At 33.8% G+C, this 20,309-nt stretch overlaps 3 protein-coding genes across 4 annotated transcripts; 1 reads left to right on the top strand and 2 right to left on the bottom strand.

Annotated features, from left to right (window-relative positions):
* The first annotated feature begins 2,381 nt into the window (after positions 1-2,381).
* LOC133790272 (glyoxylase I 4-like) lies at positions 2,382-5,729 on the top strand. Its single transcript, XM_062227868.1, has 2 exons — positions 2,382-2,789; positions 4,939-5,729. Exons 1-2 carry the CDS (start codon positions 2,539-2,541, stop codon positions 5,417-5,419), a joined length of 732 nt encoding a protein of 243 aa, XP_062083852.1. The 5' UTR covers positions 2,382-2,538; the 3' UTR covers positions 5,420-5,729.
* A 767-nt stretch (positions 5,730-6,496) lies between these two features.
* Positions 6,497-12,484, bottom strand: LOC133790270 (transcription initiation factor TFIID subunit 4b). Of its 2 annotated transcripts, none has more exons than XM_062227866.1 (14): positions 12,250-12,484; positions 12,054-12,159; positions 11,342-11,916; positions 11,161-11,256; positions 10,089-11,063; positions 9,260-9,384; positions 9,050-9,137; positions 8,824-8,959; positions 8,660-8,715; positions 8,483-8,539; positions 8,245-8,385; positions 8,044-8,109; positions 7,683-7,953; positions 6,497-7,279 (listed from the first exon to the last, which is right to left on the bottom strand). In XM_062227866.1, exons 1-14 carry the CDS (start codon positions 12,289-12,291, stop codon positions 7,107-7,109), a joined length of 2,907 nt encoding a protein of 968 aa, XP_062083850.1. In that variant the 5' UTR covers positions 12,292-12,484; the 3' UTR covers positions 6,497-7,106. The 2 variants fall into 2 exon arrangements, with proteins under 2 accessions (XP_062083850.1, XP_062083849.1); XM_062227865.1 differs by having other exon boundaries at positions 10,089-11,069; positions 12,250-12,483.
* Positions 12,485-15,137: 2,653 nt separating this feature from the next.
* Positions 15,138-20,309, bottom strand: LOC133790271 (ion channel DMI1). The gene is made up of 12 exons (XM_062227867.1): positions 19,514-20,309; positions 19,330-19,401; positions 18,594-19,232; positions 18,062-18,244; positions 17,850-17,909; positions 17,562-17,765; positions 17,204-17,452; positions 16,734-16,832; positions 16,457-16,651; positions 16,245-16,337; positions 15,857-16,123; positions 15,138-15,765 (listed from the first exon to the last, which is right to left on the bottom strand). Exons 1-12 carry the CDS (start codon positions 19,961-19,963, stop codon positions 15,547-15,549), a joined length of 2,730 nt encoding a protein of 909 aa, XP_062083851.1. The 5' UTR covers positions 19,964-20,309; the 3' UTR covers positions 15,138-15,546.

Below are 20,309 nucleotides of genomic sequence, written 5' to 3'. Positions count from 1 at the left end.
ATTTTTAAAATACATGTCAATTTCTAAATACAGCTAGTGTCTCTTATTGGTTGGAAACAACATTAATTATGACAAAAAAAAACTAAATTCAAAATTAAAGTAGAAAAAAAATATTCACCTGTTGGTGACTTGCTATACCAAGTCACTATGTTGTCATATCATCATAATTGTTAGTACACATCACTATGTTGCCATATCATCATAATTGTTAATACTCATCTATGTGTAGTAATTATTGAGAAGTCTTCCAAACAATAAAAGCCCTATTATTATTATTGCTAGTCAAAATCTCCAATAATTAATAATAATAACTACTATACCAAATTATATGAATTTAACAATGAAACTAAAGAATTTTCACATGGAATAATATATAATTATATGAAAGTGTCCCCACAATTAATATATAATTTTATGTACATTTCGTGTATGATTGATTTTCTTTTCTTTGGACATTTGAAAACGAACTACAAAGGATTAGAAAAATATAGATCTCTTTCAAATTCCATTACCACAACACTAAAAAAAAGACAAAACTATATAATGTACTAATAAAAATAAAATTGTTTATATTTTTTTAGACACTATATTTTGGATCTCATTATTTATTTGGACCTTGTGTTTTAACAAATTATTTTTTGAATTTTATATTTTATGAAATATTTTTAATAGACCTCTAACCTAATTTTAATTATGAAAAAATAGAATATGAAAGTACAATTATTATGTAGAATAATTATGTTTTTGTTGTGAATTATTAATTTAGTAAATTATAAACACAGAATTCAAATAGTTAATAAGACAAAATACAAAATCTAAAAATATATAAAGCCAAAATAATATAAAATAACCCACTTGTGTATTTACAAATTAAATCAAATTTTGTTTATATAAATATAATTAATTTGAAGTTGAACAAGTCTAAAAATACGAGGGATTGAAGATGGAGAAAGAGTTTCACGTGGTAGTAGCTGAGTTTAATAAAAGTCGTACTTATAATTTGTCTTAATATAGATGCTAAATTAATATTATGATTATTGATATGTATATATATATATTAAAAGATCAACGTGTATCATTTGTTCGATCTAAATAAATACCAATATTTTTTTAATATTTGAAAAAATGTGTCATGCAAAGCTGTATATTTGTAGGATATATATATGATCATTATGTTAGCCATATTGTCATTGCCAGGTCATATTTATATATATGTATATATATTATATATGAATTAGCACATGAATTAACACAATATAAAAATATTGAAGTGGAAAACAGAGAGGTCTACTTTATACTTTTGCCCTGAGATTCACTTTACATATATTCCATTTGGATCCTTATAAAAAAAACATTAGAAGATAATAATAATAATAATTTATTTTGGCCGCCATTATTAATAAAATTACATAAAATATATATATACATGTCATATATATAGCACCGTCCAACTTGTCCTCACATACATACATTCATATCAACCAAAGAATATCCTACATAATATATATATATATATATTTATATATGGGCTATAATAAAATTTTCCAATTATTATTTTTTCTTTGAATATGAAATGAAGGGTATAAATATATATATGTATATGTATATAAGGAACAGCTCATATCAACCCATATATATATATAGCAATATGTAACCTATGTAAATTCCGAACATAATATCTAAGAATAATAAGAAGAAGAGGAACACACATTCCATGTGGTTGTTTTTGTAAAGACAATAAATTTGGTTGTTAGACATCATGTGTGGATAAGAATGCCACGTAATATGAAACCAATATATTAAATAAATAATTTCAAATGAAAATTCATATGACAATTACTATACTATAGTACTGATCAATGAAAAGAATTTAATGAAATTATTAATGGGATTTGAATACTTAATTTAAAATATTTTTTTAATGTGAATTCGTAAAGGATCCGTACTCATCTTAAATTTAGGTGTTCCTCGTGCTGAATAAAAATATTTTAACCAAAATCAAATTTACAAAAATAAAAGGAATTAATCGTCCCATTATTAATTTATGATTATTAATTTTAGTTTTCGTGTGAGATTTATGGGAAGGGTGAGGGTTTTCCATTCCAATGTACTTATGACTAACTATTATTATTATTATTAAATAAAGAAATTTGAGTAGCATTATGTATGGGGTCAACTTTCAATTTTCACACCTTATCATATTATAATAAAAAAATTAATTTTTTATGATATTTAACATAAATAAAAATTGGTTTTATATCAGGTAGACAATAATAATTGTTGATTGTGGGACAGGAGAGGACTCTATTACTTACTCTTCTCCAAAACCAACTGGGTTGGGACTTGAGAAGAGTTATAAATAGAAGCATTATAATTCCATATTGAATCACATTATTATTAGCTCTAATTTATAGCTCTTTCTCTCTCTCTCTCTTTCTCTCTTTTTGTTTTTGTTTTTGTTTTCTCTCAGTACTAGAAAAATAGAGAGATCTAAGATCAGAGAGTAGAGATTATTATTAAGAGAGAATTATATATATAATGGGGAGCTTAGGATCAGAGATTAGTGAGGAGTATAGTAATGGTGATTTGATAGTATTAGAAGAAGAGAGTAGTAGTTGGAGTAGTAATAATGGTTTTAATAATGGTAATAACAATAAGTTGCCATTATTATCTTTGAATCATGTTTCGTATGTCTGTAAATCGGTGGCCAAATCTGTGAAGTTTTATGAAGAGGTTTTGGGTTTTGTTCTTATCAAAAGACCTTCTTCTTTCAAGTTCGAAGGAGCTTGGTATGTCCTCTCTCTCTCTGTCTCTCATTACTATATCACATATATATATATATATGTATATATTACAACTTATACAGAAAGAAACACTATATTCTATTCTGGTATGTCATATTTCATATATGAGAAATTGGTGAAAATATATTTTTTTTGGTTTTAGTGAAAATATTTTGCGTTTTGGTTTGTTTTGGTTTGCTTTTGATGATTTTTTTGCAAAATGATCTTTATCTAAAATTCGATCGATTGTCTTAGTTTTTCGATTAACTGTCTAAAATTTTCGACCGGCTGTTTAAATTTTTCGACCACTTCTCTAAATTATGAGAGACAATTTTGTAAATAATTATTAAAACTAGACTAAAGTGCAAAATTCCTTTAAAAAAACGCTATTTTGGCAAATGATCTATAAGCATTTTATTTGATGGGTTTCTATATATATATATGTATACATGTTAGTTTTAATATGATCATGAGTAAAAAATATATATGTGAAAATAAAATGCTGTTGATATTAGTAGATCATATCTGTATATCTGGTTTTTGTTTTGATCAGCATAAATTGTAATAACACAATTTTCATGCCTAGCTTGATGATGATGATGATATAAATATATATAGATATATATGGAGAGAGAGTTATTATTAAACAAATTTTTACAAGGTGCATTAAATAATTTCATTATTATTATTAGTTAAAGAAAAACTTTGGTATAATTTGACTAAGAGATTAATTAATATCGCTGGAAAAGTACAGCTTGTTATATTAGGTTTCTACTAAGAATATTTATTTCCTATTGGAAATATATTTATACATAAACACCTTTGTGAATTTGACTTTGATTAAATCAATGTATCAAATTTAAAAAATATATATATATAAATATATGCATGTACATAATATCTTAGATATATATACACACATTTTTTTTAAAGTATAAATATATATATACATGTAACTGTATCATCAACTCTCAAAGAGAATAGGTACTAAGTATTTAAAATTTTGCTCAAATTTAGCGAAAAATTATTAAAATATATTTTTTTAGCTTTTTACATTCATTCTCTTTCTAAATAAATTATTTTTTATTCTTTATATCTTTTTTTTATTATTTGAATTAAGAAAAATATAAGTAAAAAAAAAATAGTGTTTTAATAATGATTTTAAAAAATAGAATTTGGCATTACTCTAATTAATATTTAGCTAGATAGTAGTACAAGAGTTGTTAATATCATCATATGCAAACACTATTGCTTGGTCATATCATAATTATCATCATTATTATCCTCAGCTGCCTCATCTCTACATTTTAATCTTTATAAAATAAAATTAACAAGTGTCGGTTGTCAAAAGATCAATAGTGGGGCTCCTCTCTTCACCACCATAAATATGACAGTTGTCCACAACTAAAATGGTGTCCAATACTCTGTGATACAGTTATTATAGAGTCACATATTTTAAATTCAGAGTATACGTGCTCCTGAAATATGCATCCAAATATTATACACAATGATATGTCACTATTTTTTAAAACAGTGGATCCTTATTTTAATAAATGTGATTGGTTACTGTCACATCACTGTATGTAATATTTAGGTGTATATTTTGGGTACACATATCATTACTCTTAAATTTATAAGTATTATGAGTATCGCTAACTAATTATAAAGTGTTACTCGTATAGTGTCGGACACCTTAAAATTCCAAATACCAACATTCCAACACTTGGTGCTTAAATTGAGACTAAGGGTCTCAAAGCATTAGAACACCCAACACCGTGGTATAACGCTATTGATGCAATCAAATATCGGGTCTCACATATTTTAATTTGATAAATATTATGTAATATCGCTAATAACACTCCAACACTTGGTGCTTAAATTGAGACTAAGAGCCTCAAAGCATTAAAGCACCCAACACTGTGACATATCGCTATTGGTGTAATCAAATATCGGATCTCACATATTTTAATTTGATAAGTATTATGTAATATCACTAACCAATCATAAATTAACACCTCATGTACCAACACTCCAACTAAAATAGGTCTACTATAAAATCCTAAAAAAAAGCATATTTTTCTTTAGTTCCTCACCACATAATATGATAATAATGTTAATGACCAAACAAACAAATTGTGGTGGTGTGACTTGTCAGGTTATTCAACTATGGAATCGGCATTCACTTACTAGAAGCACAATCAGGCAACAACAAGAAAACTCAGACAAAGAAAATCAACCCAAAAGACAACCACATATCGTTCCAGTGCTCGGACATGAGTCTGGTCATGCAAAAGCTAGCTCAGTTGAACATTCACTACGTCACTGCTGTGGTCGAAGAAGGTGGCATCGTAGTCGACCAGCTATTTTTTCACGACCCAGATGGCCATATGATCGAGATTTGTAACTGTCAAAACCTCCCTGTTCTACCACTGGTGGCCTCCTCTTCTTCTTGCCCTCTCAAGAAGAGCAAACCCACAACCACCATTGCTGCTGCTGCTGCTGCTGATGATGATGATGCTGTTGCTTCGAGCGTGCGCAACCGACGCTTGTTGGAGAAGAAACAGTGCTGTGCTGAGGCTGCAGTGGTCACCATGATGGACAACTTGGTTATGGATATGATGAACATTTATTTATGAGACAGCCTATGATTATGTATAAGACTATTATAGAGTGTTTTTTTCTTTTTTTGATGTTATGGGGTCAAATGGTTTCGTGGGGGTTTTTTTTTTGTTTTTTTTTTTGTGTATAGTGTAAAGATAGGGTGATCAGTACTGTGATTACGGCTCTTGGTCAGTTTTGTCTTTGTTTTTGTTCATGTTTAGTCTATTGTTATAATTATTATTGGTTAATTTAATTTGTTGAATTAGTTCAATAAATGTGTACCGTCCCTACAAAAACAGAATAAATTGAAATGAAAGTGTGAAATGAACCTGTTTTCTTCCTTTAGGTGTTGATGTTGACTGTATCTCTTAATAAAACAAGTGATTATACCTTTTCAAATTCTTATATTTTATAAAATTTATTTTTTGGATTTTATATTTTATAAAATAATTTAAATAGATTTTTTTAAACTCAATTTTGATAAAAAAAAAATTAAATATAAATTGAATATAACAACACAATTTAATAATTTTATTTTTGTTATGAATTATTAAAGAAAAAAAGACAGAATCCAAAAAAATATAAACCTTAAAATAATGATAACATTAGAAACTCTACTTAAAGAGTTTAGAATTTAATTCTCCATGTAATAAAATCGTATACAAAAAGATACCTGTTAGCCTCTTTCTTTTCTAATTCTGGCTAAGAAAACTAATGAGAAAATATAATCACCATGAAATGTGAATCATCATTTTAGTAGAAGCAAACCACATCCCACCATTTGAGATATATATACCATATTATAATAATCATAATAAGATTAGAAACACTACTTAAACCTCAAAAAGAGTTTAGAATTAAGGGAATTACAACATGTTTAGCCCTTTCTAGCTGACTAAAAATGCTAATCTCATGCCTATTTTGATTATAGAGTTACAATAAAACTACTAAGAGATGTATAATCACACCAAACCAAGTAAGCCGTTGAAAATCTTTCCTTCGCAAGCCACGTGTGAGTCGTCATACCATTTAAGTTATTCCATACAAGATTATATATACTGCAATACAAGACAATAATCTACAAATTTTGCTATCCATTTATATTAGGGGTCTTTTGGCAAAATAAACTATTTTTTAAAATTATTTTACACTCTAAACTAGTTTTAATAATTCTTTACAAAATAACTTCTCATAATTTAGAGAACTAAAGTCAAAAAATTAAAAAAAAAAAAAAAAAGTAATTTTAAACAATTTCTCTTATATTATATTGAGTCTGCCAGCAACAAGAAGCAAAAACATGTCTCTTGTTATTAACAAAGCTGTGTAGAGTAAACAAAATGTCGTTTTCCTAAATTAGTTTTTTTCAAATAAAACGACATGCCGTTTTATTCTATTTGTCGCTGTCTTTTCCTCAGTAAGCTAAAACAAAACAAGTCAAACTATTATATATGTATAAATATAGAGAGGGAGTGAGATATATCATACCAATGCACATACACTCAGCTTTGCTGTACAAGCCCGAATCTCTCAGCAAGCTTACCAGTCCAAATTGAGGATGATTTTCCAACTCCACCACACCCTGGTTCAACCAAACCAAACCAAACCATCTTGTCCATCATGTTTTTGAGGCACCTGTTTTACCCTGTTCTGTCTATGTAGATTTAAGCTTTAGTGGTAAAACCTGCTATTGGTAGAATCAAAGGGAGAAACTGTTTCATTGGATCATTCAGCAGCCGCATCAGATCGAACTTTTTCATATGAGCGATATATAAGGGTGGACCTAGACATCTGAGGTTCCCTTTCGAGGACAGCGATTACATCCTTGATTGTTATATTACCACGGGGCACCTTAGTTTGGGGCGAGACGCCTTGATTTCTTCCAAATTTTCTCCCACCTGCCAAATAACATTTTGGCAATACAAAAGAAAATCAAATAGCAATCATGACACCACAAATTGGACGAGGTTTTTCTTCAACCAATATCATAATGGATACTAACAAAAACAGTAAAGCATGAAACAAAGAATGAGGAAGATATTGGAAGACTGTCTACATCCCTATATTGGCCTTGAGACTGATATTTTTTTTTTATTAATGTTATTTCTGATCATAAGGTGCAACAATACTACCTGAGTTAATACTGATTTCAATCAAATTCATCAAGTTGAAACAATTTGAAGTAAAATTTATTGAGGTACAGCAAGAAATCAATGTCCAGTTAGGATATCAGCAGTCAATCAACATATAAAGCCAGAGACATTGTACAAATCAAGAGCTGTTTAGTAATTTAAAACATACCTGAAGAGGCAAAAAAGGCAGTACCACTTCTTTTCTCAGCCTCGTGATGGTCCTTTGTGGTTCTTCCAGGTGTTGAAGAAGTTTTTCGGCTCACATCTTTACCTGGTTGAGAGCCAGATGCAGCATCTGTCCCTCCTTCACGTTTTTGTCTGGCTTGTTCAGCCATAAGCTGCCATTTTGAAAGCATATCATCTCCTCCAACAGCAGCTCGTGCGGCCACATTTGCAGCTGTTGTCCTCAATTTGTCATCTTCCTCTTTGTTCGGTTGCCCCTTTGGGGAAAAAAAACCAGTAGATAATTATCACTTCAACTGTCTAAATTGATAATATAACAACTCTCACAAGAAAAACATCCTTGATACCTTCAATGATTTAGAACGACCTTCATCTTTCTCCTTTTCACCATCAACTCCATTATTATTCTCAGGCTGCATGCGGAGATATACTCTTCCAAATTTAATATGGACTTACATTTAAACACTAAGTTCTCAAGAAAGCAAGTATTATACCAACCAAGTGTGCATTTATCAGGGAATTTTAACATACAAATGCACAGAACTCACTTCATTTTCTTTACGAAGCTTTTCTGCCTCAGCCTGTTTTTTTTCCCACTCTTCCCTAGCTTTTAAATTCATCATCATAATTTGACGCCGTATATCTGATGTGGTGATAGTCTGGTGTCGTGCCTTTTCAGAATCAGCACGCTAATGAAGTTCAATCAGCATAAATGAAAAGAAATGAGATATCTCAAAATTTCAAGGAAGCATGAAGATAAAAGATGGAAAAGAAATGAAAATTAACCTGCTTTGACATTCTGATTAAATTTTCTATTAGTCCACGCATCCTTTCCTCCACAGACTAATGGTCCAATTAGCAGTTAGCATAGAACATAATAAATAATTCCAGTAGATAAATAGATAGGAACACTTCATGCAAGTTCTAAATTGAGAAAGATAAAGTAGAAATCCTGAGTCTCACCAATGATAAGCATCGCTCCACATCATTGCTTATGTTTTTCAAACCACATTTGGCCACTGCATAAATATTCAAGCTCAATGAATGGTGTTTCCTTTTTGGAGAAATTTAAAGCGCATATCCAAAACAATCAATGAACAAGTTGGGAAATAAATATGTTTCTCAACTGATTTCTGCTAATTTTTTCTGCAGGGGAATCTTCTGCAAGATCAACCTTTCTTCTTCTTCCTGCACAGCTTTTCGAGAAGCTTCAGATACTCGGCTATCCTCCTTGGGCACAGAAAAGAGCTGTTCTTCCTCCTCCTGTGAGGCGTGAAACATCATAAGATCAAATCATGCATAATTAACTAATACAACACAACAGCTAGAATTAAAAATGGGAAGACACCGCACCCTAAGGTTAACTCCACTAACGGCAGTAACATCATTAAGTTGCTCAATGCTTTGATCGGAAAAGTTGCCAGAGACTTTTTGCTTCTTACTGCAAAATATCCAGCCATCAATGTGAGCGAAAATAAGCAATGTACATAATGTTGTTTATGGAAGAAGAAAGTAAGACCATCCTATGACTGTAACAAAGTACATAGCATTAAGTTAAACTACCCTGCTGGTGGTGGTGAAGAGCCAAGTGCTTCAAGCGGTTTCTTCTGGCCAAGAGAAGGTTTTTTTGGAGGTGTCTTATTACTAACTCCAGCTGGAGAAAGTCCAGAAGGTGCCCGAGCTCCTAACTGAAGAAATAAATAAGCAGCAAAAAAACTTGTAATTATAAGCACGTAGAGATCATAATATTAAGCATCAATTAGCAAATTCTATTGTAAAAATAAATGTATGTAAAATATTGTGTAATATTGTGAATTAATTCAGTATCATTCCAGCTAGGGAATCCGAATTAGTTTGCTTCCTTTTGTGTGTAAAGTGGTCGATTCTAGGACTAATTAGTTGACCTAGGACAGCTGTCTGATTTGTACAGAGTGAACCTTTGTATACAGCCTATTTATAGGCTATTCCCTTGTACATTGTGGAAAAATACACACACACACACATATATATATATAAACAGCATATTAAGGTACGTCTTGAAATTGGTCAGCTCACACAAGTGTAAAGACACAACACCTTGTGAAGATTCCCCCACCCCAAGTCCACACACACACAAAAACTATTGTACTCTCCTTTAGGCATCATATTAGAAAATAGAAAACAAAAATCAAGTTGTGAAATTAGTAAACACACAAATTAACCTTTTCAATTCCTCCTAACCACATGAAATGTCAATATCGATTGTATGACAAGACAACAGGAGCCAAGAAGTAATCACGTCTAACTTATACATTCTGGCATAGATTTTGAACAATGTATACATAAACATCCCATGAAAAAAAAGCATAAAAATGGCATATACAGCAGAGAAAAAAGATAGAGATGGAATTACCGGGACACTGGGATCTGGCTGCATAGGCATGGAAGAAGAAAGTGAATGTGGGGGTGCCATGCTTGTGGATAATGATGGAACAACCCCAGCAGAAGTTGGAAAACCCATTCTTGACGGCTGCTTCTCTAAAGACTCATCTCTTAAAGTTCCAGAAAATGTGTTTCTCTGTTCAAACTGTGCCGCAGAAACTGAAGGTGATCCCTGTGAAGATGATGCAGTCTTGTGCTGAAGCTCAATAGCCTGCTCAACGGGTTCAGGTTTTACGTAAGACATTGATGATAATGGGCCAGCACTCTGATCTTTATTTGTTGGGGGTTGCCAAGGAACCAGATTCTGTTGAATGGTTGAATTGTTTGCAAAATGAGAAAGACTTCCACCATGCATTCGACTAGGATCATTCATTACATTTTGCCTTTCCAATTTGGAGACACCCATGACGTTCACACCATGTGTTTCCCCACCTGACTGAGCTGATCCCATGCTTTGATGTTGAGAGATTTGCCTCATTTGTGAATCATGTGGTTGTGATTTGACAGACAATGTTGAAGTATTGGCATTTGTCCCAGAAAACAAGTGAGAACGACTACCATTATTCCCATAGGAGGAAAAGGATGTCTGTGGAAAGTGCAACTGTTGCTGTTGATGTTGCTGCTGTTGCCTTTTAAATCCATGCTGCATAGAATCTCTCTCTTGATTGGTGGTTACCACAGTTGACAAAGGCATTTGATTAGCAAGCTTTCCATGAAAGTCTGACTGGCGATCTCCCTCTCTTAACATTTGAACACTTTTGTCCATGATTTGGTGGCTTGGATTGGTCTGTAATTGGCCCCTTGAAGCAGGTATGTGTGAGACATCTGCAGAAGAGCTTGTACCCTTCTGATGGACTTGTGCAAATGAACGAGGATCGGTAAACTGTGTGGCCCCCGTATTGACAGATGGCACCCCTTGAGGCTGTTTACGCACTGATGCTTGGGACTGCATCTGATATTTGGGGCTTAGTTGAAAGTTCTGTACGTGCTAGTTCTAAGCTTAATGTATTAAATCTCTCAAACTTATAATGCATTGAATTTACCTGTGATTGCACTGTAAGTACTGCTAATTTGAGCACCTGCTCCCCAACAACACCTCTAATGAGACGGACAAATGACTCTTTGGTGATTTCTTCTTTCTGAGAATACAAAAACCAATAAGGAATTAAAAAAAAAAAAAACTAATGATACAAATGAAGATTATATGAAATATATTACACTGACCTTGAGTTTACCAAATAATTCTTGAAGTTGCATGCCCTTATCTTTATCAAGTTGATTCATTAAAACAGGCAATAACAAGCCAAAGGGTACTTGTTTAGTACGACCTGCTGGTGGGTTGGTCGGCTGATCGGAGACCGTAGCCTGTTGATTACTCATCTTCTGGAGTTTTACGTATTGTGATTCATTGTCTGGAGGAGGTGGTCTCTCTGGTTCCTGCATCAAGACAGGAGCTTTTCCAGACATCTGCATCCCGGTAGCTTGAGAAGTGTGGAGGGGATTTTGTTCAGAATGCTTCTGTTGACGTTCATCTTGGGACGGCATAGGAGGCAAACCAAGGTCCTTGGGTTCCTGTGATGTATTATTATTATTATGTTGTTGTTGTTGCTGCTGCTGCTGCATGTTCTCAGGAACTGATCCATGTTTCACTTGCTCCTGCTCAGATGAATTCACTGTTTGCGGCTGTGCACTGTTTTGATCTTGTTGAATTCGATAATTTGCACTTTCATCTTGGGTAGCCACCGGGAACTGTGGTAATGACTGAGTAGAAGTGTTACTGCTCCCTTGGGACAAAACCTCTGTTCCCATATCATTTCATAAATTAAAAAGCTTTACAATTGAGTGCAAACAAAAACAAGAAATCTTAGGGCTAAGAAATTCCAATCACTGCATATAAAACTACCATATATAAATAAATTAGGGCTAAGAAAGATACCGGAGCCTGGCTCAGAGGGATGAGAAGCGGAGGCATCCCCTCCAATGTCTCTATTTAGGGCAGCCTGGAAAGCTTCCACATCAGCCCCTGAATGCATGCTTTCGTCCTTGGAAAATAAACACAATTCAATTCAATTTACAAATCAAATTCTTAAAATCCAAACCCTAGAAAGATTGCAAGGAGAGAGAGAAGGAACCTCGTCATCTTCAAGGAGCTTCTTCATAATAGAGGGGTCCATGGTGATTTGCGTAATGCGTCGAGCCGCAATGGAGAGAAATCTCTCTGATCGATCGAAGCCAAGATTGTGGGATTTGCAATGAGACGAGGAATTTAAAAAGATTTTTTTTTGTGAAATTGGAAGAATGAAGGAGCCTAATTAAGCTGAAATTTTAAGACAAAGAGTGTTGAACATACTTATATAATGACGAGTAATGATTCCTTCCCGGGCAATAATGAGTGAATAAAACCAAGCGGAAATTACATTTTTTTCCAATAAATATGATGTTTTTAATTTTTGTGCATTTTTTTTATGGCTATTTCTTGTATTTTTTATGCGTTTTTTTTTTCTTTTTATATTTTGTAAATTTGTTAAAATATGCCATATATTTATAAAAATATATATTATTTTTTTTATTATTTTAGAATTTGTTTTTTTTTTTGTCGTAATGAATATTTCATTAAAAATAATAATAAAAGTGTAATACAGAACAAAAGAAATTGTCATTTGGTACGTAAGAATTTAGAAACGAGAATGAGATTCTGAACATTTTCCTATGTTTGACTCTGTGTTTGAATATTTCTAATTAGGAAACAGTACTTCAGAGGTTTTAACTTTTACTGATTCTAGGTTCAAGTGAAACCCTTCTCACAGTTGGTTTTCCGATATCCAGTAATACTTCAAAATTATTATTATTATTTTTAAATCTTAAACCTATAAATTTTTAGTTGATGACTTATTTTATTTTTTAAGCTTATAATTGTTATCCATGTTTCCAGTCGTGGGCTCGGGACCGCGATCTAGGCCCACTTGCCGACCAATTGAGGTTGGGCCCAGTCCAGGCCCATTTGGCAAGGGAGTAAGGGATATCGACAGCCCAATTCTAGGCGAGGCTCGGAAGGTGTCCGGGGAGTATTGTCCGGGACGGTCATCCGGGAGACAGTATGACTGGCTGGGGGTAACAGTCAGAATCGATACAAACGATCCCGAAGCCTGGTAAACGATCCGGGCTCCTGGTGGATGATCCGGGCTAATGGTAAACAGATAGGGACATAGGTAAACAAACCCGGGTCGGGTCCCCAAGGTTGGCAGGATAAAGCATCCGTGACCCTGACTTCGTCCCGTGAAGCATGTGAGTTGTCCCCACGTTTCACCTGTGGAAAATGCCACCTCGGGATTGTACGCCGCTGGTTCAGACCTGTGCCGCCACTGCTTTGACCGATCTTGTCCCCTGACTCTGCCTTGTAACTCGAGACGCCCAAACCAAAAGCTCCAATTTGTCGGATGATAGATATGGTTTGGGCTGGCCCAATGGGCTCAAGTTAATGTTTTTCTTATATGTTTAATTCTTTAGTATTGGGCTTCCGATAGAGAAGCCAGCAGTATTTACACCTTCATTGGGCCCGGGTCAGCTCGACCTACACCTAGTGCACTGTGAACCTATAAATACATGTAACAGAGCACTGGAGAAGAGATTTCTTTTGGGCGTGTATACAGTTACTCTGCGAAAACTGAGAGAAAACTCCATTGTTATAGATTCTCTAAGCTCTAATACAACTGTCTCATGGACTAAGGCTCAATACCGCCCCAACCACGTAAAAAAGTTTGCTTATAACTTCTAAACCCTTTCTCTTTAATCTCTCTTATCTATTATTATTATAGTATCCGAAAAACTCGGTAAACAATAATATAAAAACAAATATACATATATCAAATTATAAAATGATAAATAATGTTTGTTTATTTAAAGAAATTGATATTTAAAGTTTGTATATCATTACTTTAGTTTAAAATAACAAATGAAATATTATTAAAAATAAAATAAGGATATTTTCGTATTTTTAAAAATTATAGTTGATTCTAGTATTTAATAACTGTATTTTTTAATTCTGTTAAAAATATATTTCATCAATAAAATTATTTATAAATTATAATCTGATTTTTTAAAATGCTATTTGTAATTTATACTTATATTATTTATTATTTTAATGAAATACATTATTATATTAATTTTATGAAAATTTACCGATTTCTATATACAACCAAACACAGAAAGTGATATTCTCCAAAATTATAGATAAGATTCCAGTACACAACCAAATACAGTAATTTAAGTTTCCAGACTATCAAATTACTCTTTTCAACTTTTCCAATAATATGAAAACTGTGAATTCCTCGTACCAAACGCCCATGTACAACTGGTCCATGAGTAAAACAAACATACATTAGGGATACGCTAGGAAAATTGGACAACAAACTTGAATGCATGGATTAAATCAAGCCAAATGATTTACTAAACACTTTGACACAATTTTTTCAAACTCACAACACTACTCAATATATAATTTACCAAAGACTCGTTTTTCTCAAGAGCTAGTTGATTGTTGCATAAGCTACAAATTTTTTGTGCCACAAAGACATATGGGCTGGAAGAACATGGGAACTGAAAACATTTTACTTTTATTATTATTTCTTCATTTTTTTTTCATATATTAGTATGATTATTATATAAGATGGTTTCAAATGAGCATTAGGTAAAGTCTTTGTGTGAAAATATCGATATATTGAAAGAGGTAACTGGACCAATATTTACACATATTTATATAAAATATATTATGGTAACTTATAAATTTTATTTGATTTTCAGGTTGAAATATTGTTTCCTCAAGGAGTTTTAGAAACGACAAAGTTTGTGGGCTTTTAAATTTTTTTTTTTTATCTTTTATTGTCTAATTTTCTGTGGCATCTTTGCATGCTCTTTGACTAAATAATAAGATTAAATTGGTCGTTTTTCAATCTAAATAAAAATAAAGTCTATTCCCGATAAAAAAAAAAAAAAGAAGACTGACGGTCCTCTTAAACACATATATTGAAGTATATTTTTAATAAAAATAATAACGATAATAAGATTACAATCCTCAAAAGAGAGTTTACAATTAAAAGAATTATTAATATTCTCTAATAAATTGTATATATATTGATACAACATGTTTAGCTCTTTCTAGCTGACTAAGAATGCTAATCTCATGCCTATTTTAATTATAGAGTTACAAGTACAAAGAGAAATATAATAATCACATCAAGTAAGCCGTTGAAAATCTTTAGTGATTGAATTAGATCTCAGGACTATATTTACTGCAATACACGACAGCAATCTACATATTTTGAGCTCCATCATTGATGATATGGTTGGTCAAACCAGAAGGTGAAAGAATGGTCAGTTGGGTCTACACCAAAGATTAGTCTTAGTTTCTAGAACACTCTTATTCCTACTCTTCAGTCTTCTGAGGCAATCACAACAAAAACATCATCATGGGACCATTTTCTTGGTTTTGACTTCTCTGGTGGATTAATGATAGCACACTCTGTGTTAGCAAGTCTATAACCGATAACAATTTCGTACCTTTGCCGGGCTCTAATCATTATTTCGTAAAAGCATGCTTCCTCTTGGTCGAATAAGTAGAATTCTGCTGGTTTTATACACATCTCGTTCCCCTGCATAACGGAGCAAGTTAAGTAAGCACACAATGCAGCAGCCTCATAGCTTTGCAACTACTCTACCTTAAGTACCAGAAGAAGAAAATACCTGCTCTGCAAAAAGTTCCTCGAGTACCCGGTTGATTTGCTTGTCTTCAGCAACCATTGCTAGCGCCATACTTACGAGTTCATTTGATAAAACATAATCGCTGATTCTCGACACAGATACTAGATTTCTAGTCCTAGAGTCCAAAATCTCGCTAATGATTATTGATTTGTGTGAGGCTTGCTGCATTTCGCGGATCCAAGTGCTGTGTGAGAATCCTGGAAACCGCCAAGATGTTGACTTTGTATCCTTGTTTGGAAGACGCTTTGACTGAAATCCAGAACAGAATGTGTAGCTTTAACTAAAAGTTCCTTTCTTGCAGACACTATTTATTATAAAGATTAGGTATCCCTCACAATGATCAGTTAGTGAGTTAGACCAAAGCAGTTACCTGGATATCGCGAATGAGGAGAAGAGTGGCAAGAGATCTCGAATCAGACTGCACAACAGAGTCCTCTAATGACTCATCTGCAAGAATTAAAATCTGTCCATTTAGAGTCAGTACTCAATTCTATAATACTGTCAGCACTGGTTATTAAGCATGCCAAAATATCAAGCCTCGAGCATCATATATAGGAGGAGAGAGTGAGAAACAAAACGTACAGAATCAAAAGTTTCAAGGGGAAGATTCTCTAAATGGCGTTTAATCACAGCGTTTCCCTCACGATGAACAAGTTTTAAGTTCACCAAACCAGCAATGTCAAGGCCTCCATCTGTAAGCTTCTGCTCTCTATCTTTTTCAGGAACTTCATTAAACATCCAAAGTTCTGACTCTGGCGGCAAAAATGCCTCTAGAACCTGCAATATGGAAAGGCATACGGTAATCAAGTTCAAAATCAGTATGGCATTATGTGGAGATTTTAAAGTATAAGTGAGTTACCATAATCATATCATCAATATCACGACGCCAACCACAAAACAATATTTTCTCAGGATATTTTGGAGGGTCAACCATTTTTGGACAAGAACCCCTACGAACCTGCAAATAGGACACAACATAAACTCATTAGAGATATTACTATATATATTGAAAAGAGTAAGGGGAAGCATGAACTTCATGGTATTCTAGTTCTATATGGAAGAAAATGTTGTTTATTAAAATAAAGTCGTTATTCCAAGGATGTTGTGATATCCACCACTTAATTCAATTTATTATTAGCTATAATCATAAACAGAAGCAAACTACCTAATCTGTCAGGTCAATTAAGGTCTAATCACGTGCTATTATATCATTAAGAAATGCAAAAAAAATTACACATTTACACAATCCTGACTTGCAAAGTCTTCAAGCAGAAACATACTTAGATAAACTTACACAACTGTTAAGTGGACTGAGGAGAAGAAAGATACCTCAGGAAGGGAACCTGGAGAATATGTGTCATCATCCTCAGCTATAACGAGGATTTCATCCCCCTCTCCAATGACATAGTTATAATCTGGATTCAGTATTATCTTCCCATGTTCAGAAGCAACCTTAACTCCACATGGAACTGCATCTGGAAATGAAATTAGCACGTCTTCAAAGCGAAGACCATCCAGCTGAGGCCATCTTTTGATATAAAACTCGGCATTCTCAAATCCCAAAATGTCCTCCCATATCTAACCAAAAGAATGAAATTAAAAAGTGAAAAAACTCTAGTTCCAAAATTTGAACTAAATTGATTAAGAAAAAAAAAGAGGGAGATTGTGTGACTGAAACTCATCGAACCTGTGCAAGACCAGGTTGCAAAGCACATTGTATCATCAAGCGCCCAATCACATCATGAGCGACAACTGTTTCAATGAGTTCGCCTCCAACAAGCTTCACCAAAGGCTCATTGTCAAGGTCACTCAACTCTACAACAACATGGCCCCTTAAACCTTCTTTCACTCCTGTGAGGCTGAGCACAACCCTCAAAGCACGAGCATCGCTCTGGAAACAAAACATAAAACGTAAATATTTTGTCCGTAATGATGACTGTTGAAAAGCATAACGACATTTTAAATTTGCAATAACCTGATCAGCATTTTCATTGGATGCCAGAACAATGATAGCCCGTGCTTTTGAAACTGAAACCTGTTAATGATACAACACTGAAACGTTAGAAAAAAATATACAACATCTCACAAGTACAACTGAGAGAGAATTCACTCTCTCCAATGCACATACTTCTATCAGTAGGAATTGGGAAAGTAAAGAGACAAAGTAGCAGTAATAATTCTATGCACCTTTTTTAAATCAGCCAGTATAAGAGGACTACCACTTCTGCATATAACAGATGTCCCCATAAAATCGAATTCGAGCTTTGATATATCCATCTCCATTTCTTCCTTGTCTCTTTCAGCAAGTACAACCACTACACCACCACCAATGCTCTTGTTTGCTATGGCTAGTTGTTTTAAAAGTGAACCCTGCAGCAAAAGTACAGCTACTCAAGACTCTTTATTTTCAAATTCAAGGATTTGATTATGAGAAGGATAAAGGTGACCAAACATATCAAAAGACTACGAATATGTGTGTGCCAAGGATGGGTTGAAGACTAACTTGCCAATGAGAAGAGAAACAACCAAATAAGTTCCTTTTAGAGCTATTCAACCCTATAAAATATCACTGTACCATTTGTCGAATAGAAACCTAAAGACTTCCTAGTAGCACATATACAACTAAAAACAGATACTTCAAATACCTCTGAAAGAGAAATCATGTTTTAGTAACCACTAAAAGACATCAAATTTGAAGGTATTTGAAGAAGCTACCAACCAGTTTGTCACTCCAGCCAAGAATGAGTATGTGATTCTTTTCAATGACTTCACTCTTCCCTTTCCTTAATGAATCCACCTTCTCAGATATGGCATCCGAAACAAGCCCAAGCATCATTGCAAATATAAGCATACCTCCCGAACTTATCGAGACAGAAACAATTCTTGGTCCAATGCCCTCAGTATCAGCATGATTTCCAGAATCTGCTACAAAAGTCCACGAAAGCCAAAGAGCTTCAGCAAAGCTATTGTTATTGACAGCATACAATGCCAATCCACCAAACCCAATAAGGAACATAGTTGCAAACAGAAGAGCAAGAAGCTTGGCATAAGGATAGACCGAGAAACAAACATCCACAGTGTATGCAATTCTCTTCTTCAAAGGAACCTCTTCCTTGTTTTTCTTCCTCCTCTTCGAGAAATTCGTTATATGAGGAAGATAATCAAGGTATTTGCACAGCAAGAATGGCATTACCAATGTGATGACAACAGAATACAAAGCAACACTTCTATTTTCAGCATTGCCATAATCCAAAATACTATTTTTATCATTCTCTTCACTCTGCATAGTATCCTCGGTGCTTTCATAACTATGACTATCCCTATTACTACAAAACTTATGAAGAGAAGCATTCTCAGCCTGAAACCCAACAACATACAAAGTTCATAAATTCATCAATCTATTCATAACTAAAACGAAATTAAACAATAGAACCAAATGAAATGGATATAATTACCTCAAGTTTCGCAACTCTTCCATGAAGATGTACTGTATATAATCCCAATATCAATATACAAGCAAAAGCCAGCTGAAAAATTGTACTTAGACCCATCAGTATCAAAACAGTATATACATATACATATACATATAGTTATATACACTTATATAAGCAAACTTAGAGAAGTGGGTGAGTAACCAACCAAGAATTTCAGCTTCCGCATCCAGCTGACCCTACAGGGCTTCGACTGAGTCGACTCAGTGGAAGAACGATTAGGAACGAGCTTCACCTTCTTACTCTCAACATCAGGCTTCTTGGGCGATGGAGCAGCGACCCGGTGAGGAGGACGCGGACGCGAATCGGAGGAGGCGAGCTTGTGAGCCACGCGCTTTGTGGTTTGGGGGACCATGAAGGAAGGATAGAACCAGTCTCGATTGGCAGGAGGATCATCGTTGTGAGTGGTAACGACGCGGAGATCGGTGGAGGCGGAGGGTGGCCAGTGTCGCTGCGGCAGGGCGGTGGCGGCGGCGGCGAAGTGTTGAGTCGTAGTGGGCCGGCTGGGCCCACCACCGGCGATGATGGTTTTGGACCTCTTCAATACCGGTGGGCTGTCTGATTTGTTGGGCCCACTACCACCACTTCTCTGAGCCATAAAACTTCAGTTTTTTTTTTTTTTCTTAGTTTTCGTTTTTCCAACTAATTATAACTGAAGATTCTGTTTTTCTTGGTAACTGTAAGAACTAATAAGAACAGAACTACTCAAGAACTGAGAAAGAGAAATTAAATCTTAATAATAATAATAAATTTGAGTTGATTAATGGAGCAATTTGGGCCGTGTTTGGTGGGATCCGATCAGGCCCAGATGGCATCGATGGGTTCGAGATGAGATTCGGTTTTCAGTTAATCAGTTAGTTTGTTCTGAAGCTGAAAACTCTTTTTTCTTATATATATATATATATAATCATGAAGAACTAAGATTTATATATAAGAGTTATAAA

Source organism: Humulus lupulus, chromosome 7 (genome assembly GCF_963169125.1).
Source record: "Humulus lupulus chromosome 7, drHumLupu1.1, whole genome shotgun sequence".
NCBI lineage: Eukaryota > Viridiplantae > Streptophyta > Magnoliopsida > Rosales > Cannabaceae > Humulus > Humulus lupulus.
This window is presented reverse-complemented; position numbering and strand designations above follow the sequence as displayed.

Coding starts and splice junctions, on each gene's coding strand:
- LOC133790271 (XM_062227867.1), bottom strand. CDS start 19,963: ATGGCTCAGAGAAGTGGTGGTAGTGGGCCCAACAAATCAGACAGCCCA. Junction 19,402..19,513: donor TGCGGAAGCTGAAATTCTTG/GTTGGTTACTCA, acceptor ACAATTTTTCAG/CTGGCTTTTGCTTGTATATT. Junction 19,233..19,329: donor GAAGAGTTGCGAAACTTGAG/GTAATTATATCC, acceptor GTTGGGTTTCAG/GCTGAGAATGCTTCTCTTCA.
- LOC133790272 (XM_062227868.1), top strand. CDS start 2,539: ATGGGGAGCTTAGGATCAGAGATTAGTGAGGAGTATAGTAATGGTGAT. Junction 2,790..4,938: donor TTCAAGTTCGAAGGAGCTTG/GTATGTCCTCTC, acceptor GTGACTTGTCAG/GTTATTCAACTATGGAATCG.
- LOC133790270 (XM_062227865.1), bottom strand. CDS start 12,291: ATGGACCCCTCTATTATGAAGAAGCTCCTTGAAGATGACGAG. Junction 11,070..11,160: donor TACTTACAGTGCAATCACAG/GTAAATTCAATG, acceptor CCCAAATATCAG/ATGCAGTCCCAAGCATCAGT. Junction 9,138..9,259: donor TCTTCACCACCACCAGCAGG/GTAGTTTAACTT, acceptor GATATTTTGCAG/TAAGAAGCAAAAAGTCTCTG.